The 24,778-nt window shown below is 44.6% G+C and overlaps 1 protein-coding gene across 1 annotated transcript in view; it reads right to left on the bottom strand.

Moving 5' to 3' along the window:
• dmgdh (dimethylglycine dehydrogenase) overlaps window positions 1-24,778 on the bottom strand; it is an 86,672-nt gene that overhangs the window by 13,624 nt on the left and 48,270 nt on the right. The window contains exons 8-13 of the mRNA XM_078396744.1: window positions 14,806-14,975; window positions 13,862-14,015; window positions 8,496-8,661; window positions 6,070-6,200; window positions 3,824-4,041; window positions 57-214 (exon numbers count right to left, since the gene is read on the bottom strand). Of these exons, the coding sequence (XP_078252870.1) occupies window positions 57-214; window positions 3,824-4,041; window positions 6,070-6,200; window positions 8,496-8,661; window positions 13,862-14,015; window positions 14,806-14,975 (997 nt within the window). The remainder of the gene's footprint in view (window positions 1-56; window positions 215-3,823; window positions 4,042-6,069; window positions 6,201-8,495; window positions 8,662-13,861; window positions 14,016-14,805; window positions 14,976-24,778) is intronic.

The following is a 24,778-nucleotide window of genomic DNA, read 5'->3' as shown; positions in this document are numbered from 1 at the left end:
GTCCCAACCCCACTTCCCCAGAGAGCTAGAAAAGAACACATTTAGTATCCCTTTACCTCTGCTCCCCATCCTCTAAACGCCTTCTCAAGCCGCAAAGTGTTCATGGCATATGCTCCGAAGTTGTCAATTCCAAACTCCTGACCTGCTTCCATAATGGCATGGTAGAGGGCAGCAGTGTCCTCCCGTTTGTGATACAGCTCCCAGCCGAGCTCACCTAGAGTCACAGTGGGGAAATGAGTCAACCAAAAACAATATCTGGTGAATTAATATTATTCAGCTTCATGTTCTTTAGAGCAGGAGCTGAGGTGTTACTTTTACCTTTTTTCCTTTCCACATACTTATGGCGGTACTGTGGCGCAGTGGTAGGGCCGCTGCCTTACGTGCCAGAGACCCAGGTTCAAACCTGACTACGGGTACTGTCTGTACGAAGTTTGTACGTTCTCCCTGTGACTGCGTGGGTTTTCCTCGGGTGCCCCGGTTTCCGCCCACACTCCAAACATGTACAGGTTTGTAGGTTAATTGGAGTGTCAATATTAGTGCCGAACATGATGTTAAGTTAAACTGATGTCATCTGCCTTGTACATGATCCATATCCCTCTATTCCCAGTGCTTCCATGTGTCAATCCAAAAGCCTCTTCAACACCTCTATCATATCTGCCTCCAACACCATTCTGGCAGTATTTTCCCGGCCCCACTACTCAATGTGTGAAAAACGTGCCCCGCACATCTCCATTAAAATAGAGTACTTAAAGACTTGGATTGTTCTCTCTGCACCGTCAAAGGTTGAGGGGAAACATTATAGAAGAATATAAAATGATGAGAGGCGTAGATAGGGTAGACAGTCAGAACCTATTTCCCAGGGTGGAAATGTCCAACACTAGAGGCCATAGCTATAAGGTGAGAGGGGGACAGTTTAATTGAGATGTGTGGGGCGTGGAGGCATTGGGATAGGAGAGGCAGGGGAAAGAGAGTGGTAGGAGAGGCAGGGGAAAGAGAGTGGTAGGTCAGGTGGGGGGGGAGGGGGGGAGATTATTTCTTGAAAATGGAGAAACCAATGGGGCTGAATGACCTACTCCTGCACCTATTGTCTATTGTCTATTGACATGAGAATTAAAATTTGTGCACTAAGGAATTACAGTGTCAGAGGTGATTTCTCATGACTCGGTGGTTAAGAAACCACTCAATAGCAAAAACACACATCTGTACATTTAGTCCTTAAGCCACTTTCCACATGCGGAGCTAGTTAGTTAGTTAAGTTTACTCTCACTTGTACTGAGGTACAGTGAAAAGCTTTTGTTGTGTGCTAACCAGTCAGCAGAAAGACTATACATGATTATAATCGAGCCGTGCACAGTGTACATGACAAAGAGAATACGGTTAGTGCAAGATAAAGTCGAGTAAATTCTGATCAAAGATAGTTGGAGGGTCTCCAATGAGGTATATAGTAGCTCAGGGCCGTTCTCTAGTTGTTGATAGGATGGTTCATTTAAGCTAAGTGAGAGCCATGGCTATGCTGTCGATGCCATTTCCCAGCCACCCCCCTCATTCTACCTCACCCCTTCAATGTCAATGAAGCCCAGGCCATTACAACTTTGGTGTGCGTCATTGCATTGAAGAATTGGACTTTGTTTGTAGGATAAGTGACTGACCAAGGCCATGGAATGTTCAGACTGTGTCTGCTGTGTTGGAACATTTGGGTAAAGTTGACATTGGGTTGTTGGGTAAAGTTGACATTGGGTTGTTGAGCCAGTTATACCAGCACATGCAGATAGGGAGCCGGTGTGGGCAAGTTGGGCCAAAGGGGCTGTTTCCACACTGTGTCACTATGACTAGATGGCCCTTTCTTAAGCATATAATGGAAGTGTATTAATCTTAATACAAATCCTGTCAAATCCCTAATACTAGGTCATAAACCTCAGACAGACAATCTGATTTGGGAGCTGTGGTGAATGCTTTATGGCAATGTCTTGTATGAAATTATTGCATCTCACTTGCAAAACTTTAATCATCAAATGATAGAATAAATATTTTAAACACAGAATGATAGAACAAATATTTAAGCAGAATAAATAAATTAAACACTTAAACACAGTCACATTTGCTTGAAATTAGTTGTATTAGTAATACAGCAAAGCAGCCAATTAATATGCCCTCCTCTTCATTCAATACAACATGCCTATCCTTTAGGGATATTCCTCTTATGAAATTTAAACAGATAAGAAAGTACTGATAGATTGCTAATGGTAAGTAATTAATTAGTGATATAGGTCAATAAAAAGCTCACTAAAACAAACAAAGTTTTCATTAGAAATCATAAATACTTTAATCTGTAGCCTGACTCCACATTTCTCAAATGTATTCAGTGCTTTAACATGAAAAAAAAGCTGTGGTTTGTTCCCTTTACAAGACAGGGTGTGCACTTATAAAAATACCCAAATAATTCAGATGTTTAAGCGTGATGTGATAATTGAGATATGGCAATTGCTCTCCTGAAGCCAGACAGCACCAGCTGGGTTACTGGCCCCTGGACCAAGGCTATTATTGTTTGTTTAGGAAAGCAGGCAGAGAATGCTCTCCTTTACCATCAAGATTAATAAAGTACGAACTGTAGTGCAGAAACATTTGATTAAATGCAAAACAGTCCAGTGCCTAGAAATTCAAATCCTTTTCCCCAGAGGCGCTGCCTGGCCCATTGAGTTACTCCAGCATTTCGTGTCTGTCCAGGTAATGGCATGTTGCCTCTGGAATTCATTTTACTGCAGTCTTTTTCAGTCAGAGAGTTGTGAATCTGTGGAATTCTCTGCCTCAGAAGGCAGTGGAGGCCAATTCTCTGAATGCATTCAAGAGAGAGCTAGATAGAGCTCTTAAGGATAGCGGAGTCAGGGGGTATGTGGAGAAGGCAGGAACGGGGTACTGACTGAGAATGATCAGCCATGATCACATTGAATGGCGGTGCTGGCTCAAAGGGCCGAATGGCCTACTCCTGCACCTATTGTCTATTGATTGAGAATGATCAGCCATGATCACATTGAATGGCGGTGCTGGCTCGAAGGGCCGAATGGCCTCCTCCTGCACCTATTGTCTATTGTCTATTGTCATGTTAGAACACACCCTCACCCACCCTCTCCCCATACCTCAACAATTTGTTTCTATTCAGGTAGTTATCTAATTCCCTTTTAAAAAGCTCCAATTGAAATGGCATCCACTACTAGTCTCGACAGTCTTTCCAGACACTATCCATTCACGCCGTACAGTTTTACCTCTTGGTAAACCTTTATGTTATGTGCCCTAGCTCTCGACAATAATTGCCAATAGAAATGATTTCACCACTTCAACAGGGTCAGGGATGGGAAAGATTTGGAGGGATTCAGGCCAATCATGGGAAAATGGAACTAGCTTCGATGGGGCAATTTACACGGCCAATTAGCCTACAAAGCTGCACCTTTTTGGATCGTGGGAGGAAATTGGAGCACCTGGAGGAAACCAATGCTGGAATTATAGCTTTTATCATTTTAGCACAGCAGACTTGAAAATAGAAATTAATTTTCAATGATTTTCACCTTGTGGAATATGTATCAGCAAATAAAAATATATAAATTGAATTGAATCCATTGAAGCAAATAGAAAGTTCACAAATAGTAGGCCTGTGTTCAACTTTCCAATGAATATTTCTAATGAGTGAGTGGCTGGGCCAGGAAGCAAATTACTCACATTAGGGTTTTTGGACTGGCAGCAATCTTATTTAATTATAAACGTTTAACATTTAAAAACACCGGAGGCAATGCTATGAGCCAAAGCATCGGTAATCAGATCAGGCACCAACCTGTGTAGGAGATCCTCATTGCGGTGAGGGGGACATCAGCCAGAGTAATTGGCTTACACTGCAGGAACTTAAACGCTTTTCCACTCAAGTCTACGTTTGTGAGCTTCTGGAGGACCTTCCGTGAAAATGGTCCCGCCACACCCAATGCTCCGATTTCGTCAGTAACATTACGGATATCAACCTCATAGCCACCTTTAGCTGCCTCTTCTTCTATATATCTACAAACATGAAGATAATAAATAAGGCGAATAATAAATCTCTCTGCGTCATTTTTGAAAGGAGAAACAAAATAAATAAACGACCTGCTTCAGGTGGGGGCAATTGTACACCAATCTTTTATCAAATATATCAGGCTTCTAATTACAAGCATGCAGTGACCTTTATTTTCCTGCCCACGGTAATAGTAATAGAAGCTTAGTGGACCATTTCACACTCGAGCAAGGAAAGGTGTGGTTAAATTTCTAGTCTAGTGTGCTCAGGTCCACAAGAGGCATTTGATATGTTGTAAGCATCCTTAACTTTTCTGGCAAGGTGTCTTAATTGAATATCAATCGACAACATTCTGATTCAGAGGACAGTCCTACTTTTGCACCAAACTGCCGTTGAGGTGCAATATTGCCAATAATTATATTTGCCACAAATTAACAGGCTGATAAGTTCCACTTAGAGTAATTTCAACTAGTAACAATGTATAAGGGAAAATTTGATCAGCTGTCCATTGTATACATTTTCCAATGTCCGTTCTGCTGAATTCAATGAACATGCACATGTGCGGTTATCAATTCGACATCAGCTGTTTTAGGGTATTTCCAAGTTTAAAAAACCCCTGTTCTGGGAGAGGAGACCTGTTGTCCTTGCCCCGGACGGCCAATATGTGACTAGAATCCAATCTTAATGGCACTGTTTCTTAGCTATCCTCCAGAGTGGCAACATAAACCGTTGTGTTTGACTGGAGTAATAAATGACAATCTTTCCAGTGATGCAGCCTTTCCATCAATGACAGGTTCCCTTGTGATCAAGTAAAAAGACAACTACCTCACCTCTAATTAGAAAACAACTCAACGGATCTGCTCTGTGAGATAGTAAGATCTGCAGTCAAAAATGCTCTGCTTTCTTGTTTGGAAAGTAATGATTCAGAAGAAGAAATGGAAGAATCCAGCTGCCTGGATTAGGTGGTATTCGCTGCAAGTAAAGGTTAGACAAATGCAGGTTGTTTTTTCCCCCCAGAGGTCATGGGGAGACCTGATAGAAGTATATAAAATTATGAAAAGTATAGCTAGGGTAGACAGTCAGAAACATTTCCCAGGATGGAAATGGCAGACTGGAGGGAATATCTTTAAGGTGAGAGCGGCAAAGTTTAAAGGATTTGTGCGGGGTAAGTTTTTTCGCACAGGGGGTGGTGGGGGCTTGGAACGAGCTTCCAGAGGTGGTGGTGGAGATAGATATGATAATGGATTTTAAGAGGCTTTTAGATGGGCACATGGATATGACAATAGACAATAGGTGCAGGAGGAGGCCATTCGGCCCTTCGAGCCAGCACCGCCATTCAATGTGATCATGGCTGATCATTCTCAATCAGTACCCCGTTCCTGCCTTTTCCCCCTACCCCCTGACTCCGCTATCCCTAAGAGCTCTATCTAGCTCTCTCTTGAATGCATTCAGAGAATTGGCCTCCACTGCCTTCTGAGGCAGAGAATTCCACAGATTCACAACTCTCTGACTGAAAAAGGTTTTCCTCATCTCCGTTCTAAATGGCCTACCCCTTATTATTAAACTGTGTCCCTTTGTTCTGGACTCCCCCAACACTGGGAACATGTTTCCTGCCTCTAACGTGTCCAAGCCCTTAATAATCTTATACGTTTCGATAAGATCTCCTCTCATCCTTCTAAATTCCAGTGTATACAAGCCTAGATAGATATGATAATGGATTTGAAGAGGCTTTTAGATGGTCACATGGATATGGAGGGAATAGGGGGGAATGTGGATCATGTACAGGCAGGTAGGGTTAGTTTATTTCGGCATCATGCATGTGGGCCGAAGGGCCTGTTCCCACACTGTACTGTTCTATGTTCTGAGTGTGGAATATAATGAAGATTTAATTGCTTTCTTTTGTTTCTCAGACAATATGCATCTTTTGTGGAAGCAAAGTGCTTTTGCATTTGCACCGATTAACTCAATCAAATAAAATAGTGAAGCAAATAAATTAATTTCAAAAGTTATCCTAATTGTTTCTAATCCGTGCTCACCTTAAGTCGTGGAGCTCAGACCCTGACCCTGTCACCAGCAAGAACTCGTCCTCTGATAGATGGCTGATTGTCACTTCTGCATAAACTCGACCTCGTGGGGTAATCATATGACTGATATTTATATAACCCAGCTGAGAGAAAGGAGAGCGAATTAAAATAAGTAACTAATGTGCGAGGCTATTTGGAAGTTCATCGTTGAAAACACCAAATTTTATATTTTCATAGCTGGCTCGGTGGCGCAGCGGTAGAGTTGCTGCCTTACGGCGCCAGAGACCCGGGTTCAATCCTGACTACGGATGCTGTCTATACGGAGTTTGTACGTTATCCCTCTGACTGCATGGGTTTTCTCCAGGTGCTCCGGTTTCCTCCAAAGACGTGCGGGTTTGTAGGTTAATTGGCTTCTGTAAATTGCTCCTAGTATGCAGCTGGTTGGCACAGACTCGGTGGGCCGAAGGGCCTGTTTCCACGCCATATCTCTAAACTAAACTAAACCTCCAAAAAACTCAGCAGGTCAGGCAGCATCTGGGGAGGGAATGGATAGGCAATGATTCGGGTAGGAACCCTTCTTCAAACCAAGTGAGATAGCACAGTAGATTATGCCGATCATAGAGGAGAGATTGAGGAAAGTGAGAAAGGCTACCATGATAACAGAGCAAAATAATGTAATTTAAACACTTGTCACCGGCTTAGTGCCACAAGACAGCAAATATTGAAGCTGCATTGTCCAGCTTCATAATCAGAAAAAAGGATGGAAAAATGGTGATGGGGATGTATTTGCATTTGATTCGGGATGGGAGGAAGAGATCAACTTGGAATTAAGAAACTAGACATAATTCAAACTTGGGATCATAGTTATCATTTCCACTGGGGAAATTTCAGAGTCAAATCAACATCATAGAAAGCGTCAGACACAAAGTGCTGGAGTAACTCAGCGGGTCAGGGAGCACCTCTGGAGAACACGGAGAAGTGACGCTTCAGTTTGCAGAAGAGTCCCGACCCGAAACACCATCCTCTCCAGAACATTGTGTCTTCTACTCAAGATTCCATTGGTAAGGAATTTCACAGTGAGGTGGAATGCCCAGCTATGTTTAGTTTCGTTTATTGTCACGTATGCTGAGGTGTAGTGAAAATATTTTTTTGGTGTGTGTTATTAAGTCAGCGGAAGGACAATACATGATCACTATCAAGCTGTTCATAGTATACACATACAGGAAAAGGGAATATGTTTTGTGCAAGATAAAGTCCAGTAAAGTCCAATTAAAGGTGGTCTGAAGGTCTCCAATGGGGTAGATGGTGGATCAGGTCTGCTTTCTAGTTGGTGATAGGATGGTTCAGTGGCCTGATAGCAGGTGGGAAGAAACTGTCCCTGAATCTGGAGGTATGCGTTTTCACAATTCTGTACCTCTTGCCTAATGGGGCGGGGAGAAGAGGTGAGACTTGTCCTTGATTATGCTGGTGGCCTTGCCAAAGCAGCACGAATTGTAGAAGGAGTTAATGGAGGTTGGTTTGTATGAAGGTCTGGGATACATCCTCAATTCTCTGCAATTGCTTGCAATTTTGAATGGAGCTGTTCCCAAACCTTGCTATGATGCATCCCGATGCCGAGGAGACTCAGGTCCTTTGGAGTGCAGGGGACACTGCTAAGGACCTTCTACAACACGGTGGTTGCATCAGCCATTTTCTATGGAGTGGTCTGCTGGAGCAGCAGCATCTCAGAGGCGGAGGGGAAGAGACTTGACAAGCTGGTCAGGAAGGCCAGCTCTGTCCTGGGTTGCCCCCTCGACTCAGTGCAGGCGGTGGGAGAGAGGAGGATGATGGCAAAGTTAACATCGCTGCTGGACAACGACTCCCACCCCATGCAGGACACTGTCACTGCACTGAGTAGCTCCTTCAGTGACAGACTCCTTCACCCCAAGTGCGTGAAGGAGAGATATAGGAGGTCCTTCCTTCCCGCTGCTGTGAGACTGCACAACCAGCACTGCTCCCAGCAGACGAGTCAACAGCAACAGTTAAGGGAATACACAGTAAACTGATGACAATTTATCCTTGTCCTTACTTTTATTTATAATGAATGATCTCTTGCTATCCACTTTGCTGCTGTAACACTGCAAATTTCCCCGGTGTGGGATGAATAAAGGAATATATTATTATTATTATTATTATTATAAAATGCTTTCTACTATATTGGCAAGTGTTCTACTATTCTGTTTTTGTAAACCAGCATCTCCAGTTGCTTGTTTCTTCATCATGGAGAATATGGACATGTCTCCACCTGAACCCTATTTTTAGCCCTATCTTTGATGTCCGATAAAAATGGGAAATTACACCAAGATATCTCACCTATATTTACAAGCGGACAATTGTAGAAATGAATAACTGCAATTGTCAGTTTGTTGGATCTATTTCTGAAGCTAACATCTACTTACCTTTGGAATGACATTTGCAATCAAGCGGTCCAGCAGTTTGGTGGAGTCTTTTCCTTTCATGGAAAATTTGCCAAAGGGTGTGAGGTCAAAAACACCCACTTTTTCCATGACCTGTTTACATTCTCGACCAACCGGTTCAAACCAGTTTGTGCGGCGGAAACTAGGTCTGGGGACGGATGAAGAAATTAGTGCCATGTTAGTGCAATGTTGATAAATCATCTTTACTTTGAACAATTAAGGTATTCCCAGTTTGAAACATTCACCCAAGAAAAAACTTCCAATTATGTTGTGCCTTTTGCGATCTTAGAACATCCCAAAACATGATATGCATTTAAAGAGCAGTCACAGAAGGCACAATTAGTTTGCAAACAAGAAACACTCATAATCATCTCTGACAGGGCAACACTGCATCAATACTGGACTGAAAGATTAGCCGTGATTCTTTGCAGTGGACTTGACAACACAATCTTCTCGACAGTTCAAATGTCTTCCACACGCACTGTTTAACTTAATGTTTAGGAAAAAAGGTCACACTGAAAGAAGGATGTGCATTTATAAACCATTCTTCACAGCCTCTCAATGCCAAAAAGAGCTTTACAGTCAATGAATTACCTTTGAGGTGAAGCCACTGCTTTAATGTTGGAAATATGGTAGTCAATTTACACAGAGCAAGATCCTATAGACAGCAATATGAAAATTGATAGATGATATGTCTTTTGTAAAGATAATGGATAAATACTATCCCCTCCTTCAAACTTTGTGCACTGTATCTTATATATCTAACTGAGAAAGCAGACATGCCCTTGACATGGCCTTGAGACTCCCATTGCTATTTCAAAAGGCACAATATAACATCCCGGTGATTGAGATGACAAATTCACAAATAGGAATCCGGCGAGCCCCGCTACAGAAGGATCCCAGCGAGCCGAGGCCATACCCAACAGGGGGCACAACGGTGGCGAGGAGAGGGACATCGGTTCGCTGAACAATCCAGACGAAGGCGACGGCTGGAGGAACTGCAGCAGCCTGGGTCGGTGCCACTCCATAAGACCTGGCGCGCGGAGCGGACTTTGGAAATGGCACCAAATATGGCGACTCTTAAAAGCATTTCACTGTGTTTTGCTCATGTGACCATTGACCCATTGAAATATATTTCCTCCCATCCTGCCTCTTGTATGGACTACATTCCATACCGCATTCCTCTTCCCCCTCCTTCATCAGCATTTCAAACGGACCAGGCCTTTGCAACTCTCTTGTCCATTCTACCATCACCACCAATATTTACACATACTTACTGTTCCCTCATCACCATCCAGGGACATCGTTTTTCCAAGTGAAGCCTCAACTCTCTGAGTTTTGCACTCTGTTATTTAGAGGTTCAGAGTTATTTAGACACTCTGATTGCTAGCGTCCCTTTGGCGCTCTTTTTAAACGGACTTTTTACCTTCAATTAACACTTACTTTCTTTCAGCCAACGGTCATCCTTGCTCCTGCTCTCCTGACCTTTACTGACCTTTACTGGTCAGTGTGGGCAAGTTGTGCTGAAGGGCCTGTTTCCACGCTGTAAGACTCTATGACTAAGTAGGATACCACGATGATCTAGGAGCCCTGTAAGGCTCTAAGTAGTTATGTGTTAATGAACTGAGAATATTCTATAGAACAATTATATTTGTTCTCTTAATCGTTCAATTATGTGTTAAGATTTACAGGCCCTAGAAAGTAATTTGATCCACAGTGTAAGGTGGGCTTTGCCAAGGCAGTGATAGGAGATAATTTAAGGAGAGAGAGGTTTGAGCAGGTTAGACCTTGATTTCTATCTGGCAGCTCCAGGTACAGATGTTGAGGCCAAGGTCAGTTTGTACTACACTGTTGTAATCATGTTGGCACTCACTGTCACCCGAACAACTCTATTTCCTGGTAAGGATGTCTATACCTTGCAGAAAGTGAACTTTGCAAGAAGATAAAACCTTGCTACAGCAGGTTTAAAGGAGAATATGTCCACATGGACCCTGAAACAAACATTTCAAGGCTAACTTGACTTTTGTCGATTGATCATTAATCAAAGCTTTGCAAATTAAGTAAATGGTTTCAAGCTTCCCATGTTAACTTTGTCTGCTGACTTAAGAGAAATGTGTAACTGCTAATAACATACAATCCCTCCTGTTTGATGAACTCATAAAAATCAAAACGGAATCCATCTTAATGTAAAGCAGCCTCCAGCAGTTACACAACTGAGAACATTCAAGAGAGAGCTAGATAGAGCTCTTAAGGATAGCGGAGTCAGGGGGTATGGGGAGAAAGCAGGAACGGGGTACTGATTGAGAATGATCAGCCATGATCTCATTGAATGGCGGTGCTGGCTCGAAGGGCCGAATGGCCTACTCCTGCACCTATTGTCTATTGTCTATTGTCTATAATAATCACATTGTAAGAAATAGGACCAGGAATAAGCATACTTGAGTCTGTGCTGCCATCAATAAGATCATGATTGGTCTTTCACGTCAACTCTATGTTCTTTCCTTGACCTCCTTAAGTTTTTTTAGTTTTAGTTTAAGAGGTAGAGTGTGGAAACAGGCCCTTCAGTGCACCAAGTCCATGCTAACTATCAATCTGCCGTTCACTCTAGTTCTATGTTATCTCACTTTCTCATCCACTCACTACACACCAGTGGCAATTTACAGAGGCCAATTAACCTGCATGTCTTTGGAATGAGGGAGGAGACCGGAGCACCCGAAGGAAACCCATGCAATCTCCACACAGACAGAACCCGAGGTCAGGATCGAACCCATGTCTCTAGCACTGAGACAGCAGCTCTACCAGCTGCACCACTATGCCACTCTATCCAAACGTCTATCAACTTCTCCCTTGAACATACTCAATGACTGAACAACCTCTCACCTCTAGAATGGAACTGCAAAGATTCACAACCTCCCAAAATGAATATATTTTTCCTTATCTTAATCCCAATTTAGCCACGTCATTACCCTGAGACTGTGATGTTAGTTTTAACTCTTTAGCCAGGAACAAGGTCTCACAAGGTCTATCCTGATAACCCTCAAATCATTAATTTGTTTCAATGGGACTAACTCTCACATCCAAATTGCAGTGAGTGCAGGTCCATTGGACTAAATTTCTCTTCTCATCCAGTAGATCTTTGATCCATGGCATCTGAAGCAGCACAACTTTCCTCAGGAAATATAATAAAATATTGTCACGGTATTCCAGGTCTGGTCTCACCAAGGTCCTTCCAGCAAAACCTCTTACTTTTCCACTCAAATTTTATTTAATAAAGACTAACCTAAAATAGTTTCCTAAATATTGTATATGTTCATCATGTTTTCTCTCAAAAATTCATGTCAAAGGCACTTATGTCCCACTGAATAAGGTCCTCATATTTTAATATTTTGCTTTTCCACTGGTCTTTCAAAGTGGATAAGTTCATCGATCCTTAAATTGTACTCATAGTCATAGAGTCATACCGCACAGAAACAGGCCCTTCGGCACAACTCGCCCATGCCAACCACGATGCCCCATCTACATTGCAGCAAAAGCTTTTCTCTGTACCTCCATACACGTGACAATAAACTCAACTGTTAACTGCTGGTCCCATCAGCCCCGTTTGGCCTACATCCCTCTAAACCTTTCCTACGTAGCTGTTCAAATGTGGATTAAATGATGTTCAAGTACCTGGCTCAACTATCCACTCTGGCAGCTCTTACCATGCTCTCACCACCCTCTGTGTGAAAAAGTTGCCCCTCAGGTTCCATTTGTCTTTTTGCAATTAGCCTATCCATATCTTCATGTAGCGTCTTTGAGTGCTCCTCGCACATTATATTCCAATCTACCTTTGTATCATCAACAAACATTAATCATCCATTCCCCTCTCTGCCATTGACCCTGTTTGTAAATTGCTGAAGCTAAAGCATTGAACTTTATAGCTCCCACCAGTTACATCAGGATTTCAAGGTCAGTTTATTGTCACATGCACCAGTTAGGGTACAATGAAATTTGAGTTACCATGTGAAAAGCAACAAGGCACACACCCACATAAAATAAAAGTTTACTTAAACATCCATCACAGTGGATTCCACATTCCTCACTGTGATGGAAGGCAATAAAGTTCAATCTTCTTCCTCTTATTCTCCCGCAGTCTAGATCCTGCCACATCGATCATGTTGAATTGATATTGTACTTCTGTCGTTAAGCAATCTTGAATCAATAATGATGCATCAGTCTGAAGAAGGGTCTTGACCCGAAACATCACACATTCCTTCTCTCCAGAGATGCTGCCTGACCCCCTCAGTTACTTCAGCATTTTGTGATACCTTCGATTTGTATCAGCATCTGCAGTTATTTTCCTATTAATCTTGCAATCACCTACAATCGCCCGGTATATTTGTTCCTCTGATTTCCGTTGACTATTTGGGAGCCTACGGAACAATCTAAGACAATGTTGCTGTTTCTCCTTCACCTCCAGATATTAAACTATAAGCAGAATTGTGAAAATGGCTTGAAACCCTTTCTGGCTGTGGCATGTTTTGTTAAAACTCTTCATATCTCATCAACCATTCACAATACTGAGATGTGCGTAGAGGACTGAGAGCTTTTCAGTTTATGCCAGTTTTGTATAGTACTAGACGACCCATGGACCCGTTGGGTTCCCGTTGAGACGCCAGCGATCTCAAAATGGTGATCTGATCTTGTATATATATATATGTAGAGGGAGCCACTCACCCCGGCCCCTGGTGGCCAGTAGCAGGAGAGCAGCTCCATGGCTCTGCCCCATGTTTGTCCTGCTGTCGGCCATCTTCTTTGACCTCTCTGGCACCGCGCTGCACCACGGGAGGAAGGTCATGCACGGGGCACGCCGGGACGGGCACCGGTCCTCCCGGCGCTCCTGCAGGCACGGCAACCCTCCTTCAATTGCGCACACGCAGATATACCGGCAACCCTCCCCCGACTGGGCCCGGCAAGTGGGAGCGCACTATGCAGGCACGACTGCCATGTTGATGTTAAAGTTTATTAAAGTTTATAAAGTGAATAACTTTTAAAATATAACGAAACTTGATACTGCACACCGCAGGCGAATGGTGAATAAGGTGCCCCTCAAATTGTTGAATCGTCGTGTACCGTTTTATAGATAGACAGACAGACAGAGAGACAGACAGACAGAGAGACAGACAGACAGAGAGACAGAGACAGACAGACAGACAGACAGACAGACAGACAGACAGATAGATAGATATTTATTTATTTATTTATTTATTTATGTCTATGTATATAATATATTTGGAAATAAAACAGATCCTGCAATAGGTTTTCCAGCCCCTCGTTTGATTTATACAGCCTCTGACACTCCCACGTACCTATATTCAGGGTCATCTCCAGGTTTGTAGAACCAATGTGGCTGCTCCCAGCCGGCATGGAAACCCATCGATGCCTTGTCTTTCAATGTTTCATAAATCCCACTTACTCTCTCTGTTGGCCGTGCTCCAAACCTCTCTTCTTTGGGATATCCAACTAATCCAGGAAAGAGCAAAACATGTCAGGTAATTTGCGAATACATTGTTGTTGATTCTGTTATTAATAAATATCGCATTTCTTTTAAGATTCAAGATTGAATATTGGCCTGAAGCACTGGTCGTCCATTTGTACTAGTTCGATGACTGATTGAATTAATAGGAAGCTAGAGCATGGAAACAGGCCTTTTGGCCCACCAAGTCCACGCTGACAATTGGTCACCCTTTCACAATAGTTCTATGTTTTCCCAGTTTCTTATCCACGCCTCACACACCAGGGGCAATTTACAGAGGCCAATTAATCTGCAAATCCACACGTCTTTGGGATGTGTGAGTTTAGTTTAGCGATACAGCGTGGAAATAGGCCATTCGGCCCACTGAGTCCGTGCCGACCACTGATCACCCTCACACCAGTTCTACGTTATCCTACTTTCGCATCCTGTATACTAGGGCCAATTTACAGCAGCCAATTAACCTACAAACATGCACAACTTTGGAATGTGGAAGGAAACGAGAGCACTTGGTTATCAATTACTTGATAGCAAAAGTTGTCAAAAGTCCAATTAAACGGTTCTTGTGCATAAATGCTTGATGCAGAGTGAAAATCTGCACTAATTTGGATTTTAACAATGCAGTCGTTTGCATTTTTACTGTAATTATGAACATAACCAAAATCAGATGTAACACAAGTAATCACGCACACTTTATCCTCTCTAACTACTGACTAAAATCAGAAATGGTCAAAGATGAATTTATTCTGCAGCTGTATCCATCCTAACCATACCTCTTACCAATGTTGTTGAATCCATATGATTCTCTTGCTTTATCCACAGCGTATTGGATCGTTGTCCATTTCCCAAAACGATTGGGATCAAGTTCAATCAGATCAAAATCGGGTTCCCCATCCATGATCCAGTCGCTGAGATACTTTCCAATCCCACCTGCATGAATGATTCCATACCTGGAAATGCAAACAGCTTTTCTTTGAGATGAAATAAATTATAAACTGCAGTTGATAATTTAACAGAGCTTTTAATACAGGCTCGGCTGCTTTTAAAACTTTTCAGTTTTGGTGTCTTCCAAAACATGTCCAATTCCAGTGCCAAATATGGTTGAAATATTTCGTCAACACCACCCTGCCATCAGCTACCACCAGTAATGTCTCAATGTAATCTTCCACCAATTATTAGTGAGGCCCAATGTTGGGGCATCCTCATGCTGGGAATTGATGGAAATCTGTGCCATAGTCAGGGAGATGCCAATGTGATAAACTGTGATAAAATGCTGGAGTAACTCAGCGGGTCAGGCAGCATCTCTGGAGAAAACAAAAATGGATTCCTTTTTCTCCAGAGATGCTGCCTGTCCCGCTGAGTTACTCCAGCATTTTGTGTCTATCTTCGGTATAAACGAGCATCCTACACAGATGTTAATGTGATGGCAATGTAGCTCAGAAACCAGTAGCAATTGAAGGGGTCCTTAAGTACTGGCTCTACCAGAGATTGTAGGAATATTGCACCTCGGTTATAGAGTCATAGAGTGATACAGTGTGGAAACAGGCCCTTCAGCCCAACTTGCCCACACAGGCGAATACGTACCATCTACACTAGTTCCACCTGCTTGCGTTTGGCCCATGTCCCTCTAAACCTGTCCTATCCATGTAGCTGTCTAAATGTTGCTTAAACATCACGATAGTACCTGCATCAACTACCTCCTCCGGCAGCTTGTTCCATACACCCACCACCCTTTCTGTGAAAAAGTTACCCCTCAGGTTCCTATTAAATCTTCCCCCCATCCTCACCATAAACCTATGTCCTCTGGTTCTCGATTCCCCCATTCTGGGCAAGAGACTCCGTGCGTCTACCCAATCTATTCCTCTCATGATTTTTCACACATGATCCTAGCACAGGAGGCGATAGAACTTCCACTTCGCTTGACAGTCATGCAACTTGGAGACTCTGCTACCACCTGCCAAATAACAATGCAAGTTTCTTTCCCCACCCAGAGAAATGACTTCCCTGACCCTGTTTAGGAGAAAAAACTGCAGATGCTGGTTAAAATTGAAGGTAGACACAAAATGCTGGAGTAACTCAACAGATCAGGCAGCATCTTGGGAGAAGACTCCTCAAGGTATGTCTCCTTTGAAGAAGTTCTCCTCCTCTCTTCGACAAGAGTTTAGCAACATGCTTTCTCGCTGCTCCCCCTCTATGATTCCTCCTGCCCTCCAACTCTCCTGTCTCCCACTACATCCTATCTTTGTCCCGCCCCCTCCCCTGAAATCAGTCTGAAGAAAGGTCTCGACCCAAAACATCACCCATTCCTTCTCTCCGGAGATGCTGCCTGACCCGCTGAGTTACTCCAGCATTTTGTGTGTATCCCTGATCCTGTTGCTCCCTTACATACATGACCTACAAAATAAAAGTAAAGGAAAATCCTGAAAGAGTCATAGTCATAGTCATAGAGTCCTACAGCACAGAAAGAGGCCCTTCGGCCCATCGTGTCCGCGCTGCCCGTTACCAAACACAGTCTAATTTTAATCCCATTTTCCCGCATTTGGACCGTAGCCCTGAATGTTGTAGCATTTCAAGTGCCCATCCAAATGCCTCTTAAACGTTGTGAGTGTTCCCGCCTCCACCACCACCCCAGGCAGTGAGTTCCAGACTCCAACCACCCTCTGGGTGAAAAAGTTCTTTCTCACATCCCCCCGAAACCTCCCTCCCCTTACCCTGTATCTATGTCCCCTCGTTGTTGAACCTTCCACCAGTGGAAGAAGTTCCCCGCCATCTACCTTATCTATGCCCCTCATGATCTTGTACACCTCGATCATGTCCCCTCTCAGCCTTCTCTGCTCCAGGGAAAACAACCCCAGTCTGCTCAGACTCTCCTCATAGCCGAGGCCCTTCATCCCTGGCAGCATCCTGGTGAATCTCCTCTGCACCCTCTCCAAAGCTATCACATCCTTTCTATAATGTGGTGACCAGAACTGTACACAATACTCCAGCTAACCGGCTAATGAAGGCCAGTAACCCATATGCCTTTTTGACCACCCTGTCCACCTGTCCTGCTGCCTTCAAGGACTTGTGTACCTGTACTCCAAGGTCCCTCTGTACCCCTGTCTTCCTTAGGGTCCTTCCATTCATGGTGTACTCCCTCTCCAAGTTATTTCTGCCAAAGTGCATCACCTCGCACTTTTCAGGATTAAATTCCATCTGCCACTGCTCCGCCCATCTGACCATCTCATCTATATCTTCCTGCAGCTTGCAGATCCCTTCCTCGCTATTCACCACCTCCCTAACTTTGTGTCATCTGCAAACTTGCTGATCATGCCCTGTACGTTGACATCCAGATCATTAATGTAGATTACAAACAGTAAGGGACCCAACACCGATCCCTGCGGCACCCCACTGGACACCGACCTCCAGTCACAGAAGCAACCTTCTACCATCACCCTCTGCCTTCTGTCACTAAGCCAGTTTTTTATCCATTTTGCCAAGGTGCCCTGGATCCCATGGGCTCTTACCTTCTTGACCAGTCTCCTGTGTGGGACCTTGTCAAAAACCTTACTGAAATCCGTGTTTACCACATCCACTGCACTACCCCCATCTACCTCCTTGGTCACCCCTTCAAAAAATTCAATCAAGTTAGTCAGACACGACCTTTAATTAACAAAGCCATGTTGACTATCCTTAATTAACCCTCGATCCTCCAATTGAAGACTGATTCTGTCCCTCAGAATCTTTTCTAGCAGCTTCCCCACCACCGATGTCAGACTCACCGGCCTGTAGTTCCCAGGTTTATCTCTACTGCCCTTTTTAAATAATGGCACCACATTAGCTATCCTCCAGTCCTCCGGTACATCCCCTGTTGCAAGAGAGGCTCTGAAAATTTGTGCCAGAGCCCCCGCAATCTCCTCCCTTGCCTCTCTCAGCATCCTGGTATCCATCTCGTCAGGGCCCAGAGACTTATCCACTTTTAAGCCTGCCAGAGCCTCCAGCACCGCCTCCCTGTCAATAGCAATATGCTCAAGAACATCACAACCCTCCTGCTCCATTTCTAAGTCCGCATCGCCCTCCTCCCTCGTAAAAACAGGTGCAAAAAATTAATTTAAAACATCTCCTACATCCTCTGGCTCCACACACAGCTTTCCACTATGGTCCCTGATGGGCCCCACTCTTTCCCTCGTTATCCTCTTACCCTTGATATACTTATAGAACACTTTGGGATTTTCTTTTATTTTGCCCGCTAGTGCTATCTCATGGCCCCTTTTTGCTCTCCTAATTTCTTTTTTAAGAACCGCCCTACACCTTCTGTATTCCTCTAATGATGTCTGTGCCTTACGTTCTTTATGCCTTCCAAAAGCCCCCCTTTTTTTTCGAATCAATCCTACTATATCGTTCGACATCCAAGGTTCTTTGGACTTGTTTGGCCCACCCTTAAACTTTAGGGAAACATGCTTCCTCTGTACTTTTTCAATTATTCCTTTGAATAACTCCCACTGTTCTGATGCGGTCCTCCCCACGAGAAGCTGATCCCAGTCCACCAGGGCCAACTTCTGCCTTATCAGATTAAAATCGGCCTTGCCCCAATTTAGAAATTTTCCCTCTGGTCCCTCTTTATCCTTTTCCATTACCACCTTAAATATCACTGAATTGTGATCACTGTCACCAAAGTGCTCTGCTACTGACACTTCAGCCACCTGTCCGGCCTCATTTCCCAAGATTAAGTCCAATACCGCCCCCTCCCTTGTTGGACTTTCAACATATTGGCTCAAAAAGCCCTCCTGGATGACCCTTAGGAACTCTGCACCCTCAGGGCCCTTGACACTTTGGCTATCCCAATCAATATTCGGGAAGTTGAAATCCCCTACTATTACTACCCTGTTGTTTTCACACACCTCCGAGATTTGCCTACAAATATGTTCTTCTATTTCCCTCTGACTGTTTGGGGGTCTGTAGTATACACCCAGTAAGGTGCATGCCCCTTTTCTATTTCTCAATTCCACCCAAATAGCCTCATTTGAGGAACCCGCTAATATGTCATCCCTTCTTACAGCAGAAATAGATTCTTTGATTAATACTGCAACACCCCCTCCCCTTTTTCCCTGCTCTCTGTCTCTCCTGAAGATTCTATACCCTGGAATATTGAGCTGCCAGTCCTGCCCTTCCTTCAATCATGTTTCCGTAATGGCAACAATGTCGTACTCCCATGTGTTCAGTAACACCTTCAATTCATCCCCCTTGCTTCCAATACTCCTTGCATTAAAATAAATGCCGTTCCGACTTGCCCTACCCCATTGTGCTGGGGCATTCTTGTTCTGCCTCCCAATCTGACCAGTTTTTTCCTCTATATTTACCTTCTCCTCACCCCCTATACTAGCTCCATGCTGTATCCCAACCCCCTGCCAAATGAGTTTAAACCCTCCCCAACAGTGCTAGCAAACCTCCCCGCCAGGATATTGGTCCCCCTCTGGTTAAGGTGGAGACCGTCCGGCCTATACCGTTCCCACCTTTCCCAGAAACAGGCCCAATTATCCAGAAAAACGAATCCCTCCCCCCTGCTCCAACTCCTGAGCCACGCATTAAGCTGCTCTATCCTCCTATTTCTATACTCACTAGCTCGTGGCACAGGGAGTAATCCAGAGATTACAACCTTAGAGGTCCTGCACTTCAATCCTCCACCTAGCTCCCTAAATTGTTGTTTCAGGACCTCATCCCTCGTTTTACCAATGTCGTTGGTTCCAATGTGTACAATGACCTCTGACTGGTTCCCCTCCACCTTCAGGATGCCCTGCAGCTGTTCCCTGACATCCTTGACCCTGGCACCAGGGAGGCAACAGACCATCCGGGTCTCCCGACTGCGTCCACAGAATCGCCTATCTGACCCCCTCACTATAGAGTACCCTATCACTATCGCTCTCTTCTTCCTTTCCCTACCCTTCTGAGCAACAGGGCCGGACTCCGTGCCAGAGGCCCGGGCACCGTCGTTGCCCCCAGGTAGGCTGTACTCCCCAACAGTACCTAAACAGGAGTATTTATTGCCAAGGGGTACATCCACTAGGGTACTCTCTAGTCCCTGCCTCTGCACCTTGGCCCCCCTAACCGTAACCCACTTGTCTACCTCCCTTGGTCTTGGAGTGACCACCTCTCTATAACTCCTCTCTATAACCTCCTCACTCTCCCTGACCAGACAGACGTCAACAATCTGCCGCTCCAGGTTCCTAATATGGTCCCTTAGGAGCCCCATCTTGTCGCACCTGGCGCAGATGTGGATGTCTGGAAGACTATCAGACTCCCAGATTCCCCACATCCGACACCCAGAACAATAAACTGCCCTAGCACTCATACTCCCCCTTAACTGGGAACGTTGCAGAGTGGTCTGCTCCAACCGCTCCAACCGCTCCTGGGCGTCTGTAAGAACAAAGCCCCGTGCTCGGTTTCCAAAAACTACCGCCCGGACGCTACTCCAACTGCTCCAACCGCCCACCCAAAAGAACTGAGTGATCTCCTGGGAGAGGCGAAAAAACGGATAAAAAACCCAGGCCAATTTGGAAAAAAAAATCCGGGAAATTCCTCTCTGACCCCAAGCTAGGCGATCGAAACTTGTCCGGGAGATCACACAGGTCTTCCTCCTTCCTATCCCCACACAATACTACGGTCTCTGCTCTCTCTCACACACCATATTCCTGTCTTAGTAGTCATAGTAGCTTCCCCAGTCAGGGAAGCAATGAAGGCAACCCGCCCCAATGGAGTACTTCACCCATCAGTCCACACCCACTATCTCTCTCCAGCAAGCTGGCATATCTTACTTTGTTTTCAATAGATCTTACCATGCCAATAGAAGCAGATACTAAGTGGAGATTCTGAAACCTGGGTCACTGTGGGCAAAACCACAAAATGTTGACGTAACTCTTTGATGACCCTCGGACTATCCTTGATCAGACTTTGCTGGCTTTACCGTGCACTAAAGGTTATTCCCTCATTCGTGTATCTTTACACTGTAAATGGGTCGATTGTAATCATGCATTGTCTTTCTGCTGACTGGTTAGCATGCACCAAAAAGCTTTTCACTGAACCTCGGTACATGTGGCAGTAAACTAAACTGAAACTGACCTGAACTAACTCAGCGATCTGCAATCTAATGAGGAATCAAAAGCGCAATCATAAGAAATCAAATGACTGACTTGTATCTACTGCCTTTGGGGAGAGAATAAGCATGATATCTTTGAGATCCCAAGGTCCGTTAGGAATGAAAATTGGGTTTAGATTCTGTTGTCCAATATTTGAACTGTCCAGGTCAATATCCCAGAGAACTGCTCCTGTTTAACTCGTCAACCTGAATTATTATTTGGACCTAGGTTTGGGTAGTCATAGAAACATAGACACATAGACACAGAAACATAGAAACATAGACAATAGGTGCAGGAATAGGCCATTCGGCCCTTCGAGCCAGCACAGCCATTCAATGTGATCATGGGTGATCATCCACAATCAGTACCCCGTTCCTGCCTTCTCCCCATAGCCCTTGATTCCGCTAGCTCTAAAAGCTCTATCCAACTCTCTTATGAATGCATCCAGTGAATCGGCCTCCACTGCCTTCCAAGACAGAGAATTCCACAGATTCACAACTCTCTGGGTGAAAACGTTTTTCCTCATCTCAGTTCTACATGGCCTACCCCTTATTCCTAAAGTGTGGCCCCTGGGTTCTGGACTCCCCCAACATCGGGAACATGTTTCCTGCATCTAGCTTGTCCAATCCCTTAATAATTTTATATGTTTCTATAAGATCCCCTCTCATCCTTCTAAATTCCAGTGAATACAAGCCCAGTTGTCCATTCTTTCATCATATGACAGTCCTGCTATCCCGGGAATTAACCTCGTGAACCTACGCTGCACTCCCTCAATAGCAACAATGTCCTTCCTCAAATTAGGCGATCAAAACTGCACACAATACTCCAGCTGTGGTCTCACCAGGAGATTGTACAACTGCAGAAGGTCCTCGTTGCTCCTATTCTCAAATCCTCTCGTTATGAAGGCCAACATGCATTAGCTTTCTTCACTGCCTGCTGTACCTGAATGCTTACTTTCAGTGACTGATGTACAAGGACACACAGGTCTCGTTGCGCTTCCCCTTTTCCTAATCTGACACCATTCAGATAATAATCTGCCTTCTTGTTCTTGCCACCTAAGTGGATAACCTCACATTTATCCACATTATACTGCATCTGCCATGCATCTGCCCACTCATCCAACCTATCCAAGTCACCCTGCATCCTCATAGCATCCTCTTCGCAGTTCACACTCGCACCCAGCTTTGTGTCATCTGGAAATTTGCTAATGTTACTTTTAATTCCTTCATCAAAATCATTAATATATATTGTAAATAGCTGTGGTTCCAGCACTGAGCCTCGTGGCACCCCACTAGTCACTGCCTGCCATTCTGAAAGCGACCCGTTAATCCTTACTCTTTCTTTCAACTCGTCACCTGACACCTCAAATTTGCTCAGTACCAACCTTACAGGTTAATGCCCAATTTGTGTCCTAACTTAAACAACGGGCGGCACGGTAGCGCAGCGGTAGAGTTGCTGCTTTACAGCGAATGCAGCGCCGGAGACTCAGGTTCGATCCTGACTACGGGTGCTGCACTGTAAGGAGTTTGTACGTTCTCCCCGTGACCTGCGTGGGTTTTCTCCGAGATCTTCGGTTTCCTCCCACACTCCAAAGACGTACAGGTATGTAGGTTAATTGGCTGGGTAAATGTAAAAATTGTCCCTAGTGGGTGTAGGATAGTGTTAATGTACAGGGATCACTGGGCGGCACGGACTTGGTGGGCCGAAAAGGCCTGATTCCGGCTGTATATATATGATATGATATGATAACAGAAAGTCAGCAGAAGGAATATGCCAGTGTCATGTGTAGGAAAGAACTGCAGATGCTGGTTTAAATCGAAGGTAGACACAAAATGCTGGAGTAACTCAGCGGGACAGGTAGCATCTCTGGAGAGAAGGAATGGATGACATCACCCATTCCTTCTTTCCAGAGATGCTGCCTGTCCCGCTGAATTACTCCAGCATTTTGCGTCTGCCAGTAATTCATGCTAGCTCAGTTGATTAATATCAAATAGCAACTCGAAGCATATGTGAGTACATAAATCTTGGCCATTACTAATTTGCACAGAAGCTTTCCAGACTTCATTGAAGGATTTGCATGCGATGTTGAAGGAGTATACACCTCACAATATAGATTTCTTGATAGCATGGTTGAGGGAATCTTAATTATGGTGAAATAAAAGGACTGGACAAGCTAGATGAAGGAAAAATGTTCCCAATGTTGGGGGAGTCCAGAACCAGCGGCCACAGTCTAAGAATAAAGGGGAGGCCATTTAAAACTGAGGTGAGGAGAAACTTTTTCACCCAGAGAGTTGTGAATTTGTGGAATTCTCTGCCACAGAAGGCAGTAGTGGCCAATTCACTGGATGAATTTATAAGAGAGTTAGATAGTGCTCTAGGGGCTAGTGGAATCATAGGACATGGGGAGAAGGCAGGCATGGGTTACTGATTGTTGATGATCAGCCATGATCACAATGAATGGCGGTGCTGGCTCAAAGGGCCAAACGGCCTCCTGCAACTATTTTCTATGTTTCTATGTTTCTATATCTCTATGCATATCAAGGATGTGGATGATAAAAAACAAATTGTTATCCATTTCCACTTTAATGGCGTAAAATGACCGTAAACCGTCTTTTCTGGAGGTCTTTGCCAAACATTCATAATCTTGTCAAAAATGTTTATTTTGGTATAACCTTACTTGTTTCATGGAGGCCTAAGTTTATTTTGTGGGTGTGGCTGTGTTCTGCAGCTGCGGCTCACCGGCAGTCTCTCTGTCTTTTTTTTGTTTTTTGTCTATTGTCATCGTTTAATGTACGTTTTGTTCTATTTTTAACTCTGTGTATGTGGGGGGGTTGGTGGGGGGGTTGGGGGAAACCTTTTTTCTAATCTCTTCCTCAACGGAGATGCGACCTTTACCGTGTCGTATCTCCGTTCGCACTACGGCCTAACATCGTGGAGTCGGCGGCCTCCAGCTGGGATCGACCTTGAAGACTCCGGTCGCAGGGCCTGGACTTACCATCTCGGAGGCTTCGGCCGTGGGCCCTGCAGACCGCAACATCGGGAGTTCGCAGGTCCCTGGCTGGCGACCGGTTTTTGGGAGCTCCAGCCGTAGCAGCTTCGACCGATCCGAAGCGTGAGGTACGATCGACCCGCTCGCAGGCCCTTCATCGCCCTGCGTGGCCTGGCCGCGGCACTTTCCATTGCCCGGTGGGGGCTCAGGACTTTCATCGGCCTGCTCGGCTCGGCTCGGCCCTGGGACTTTCCATCGCCCGGTGGGGGCTTCAAAAAGTTGGGAGCCTCGATCGCCTCGTGGCACCACGGGAGAAGAATGAGGAGGAGATAAGACTTTTCTTTGCCTTCCATCACAGTGAGGGTATGCCTAGAGCAATCACTGTGATGGCTGTTTGTGTAAAAATTGTATCTGTGTGTCCTGTGCTTTTTGTTGTCTACTGCCGGACCCTGACGTGAGAGGACGCTGGCGTTGTTTATTCGCCGCTTTTCCGTTAGGATAGTTTGTCTGTTTGTTTTTATGTTATGACTGTTTCTGTAAAGCGCTTTGAGCACCTGATAAGGCGCTATATAAAATAAATGCTTATTATTATTATTATTATTATAAGTTTAAGTTAGTATCTTGATTGCCTTAACACCTTCCACATCTTTAT

This window comes from Rhinoraja longicauda, chromosome 3 (genome assembly GCF_053455715.1).
Source record: "Rhinoraja longicauda isolate Sanriku21f chromosome 3, sRhiLon1.1, whole genome shotgun sequence".
Lineage (NCBI taxonomy): Eukaryota > Metazoa > Chordata > Chondrichthyes > Rajiformes > Arhynchobatidae > Rhinoraja > Rhinoraja longicauda.
This window is presented reverse-complemented; position numbering and strand designations above follow the sequence as displayed.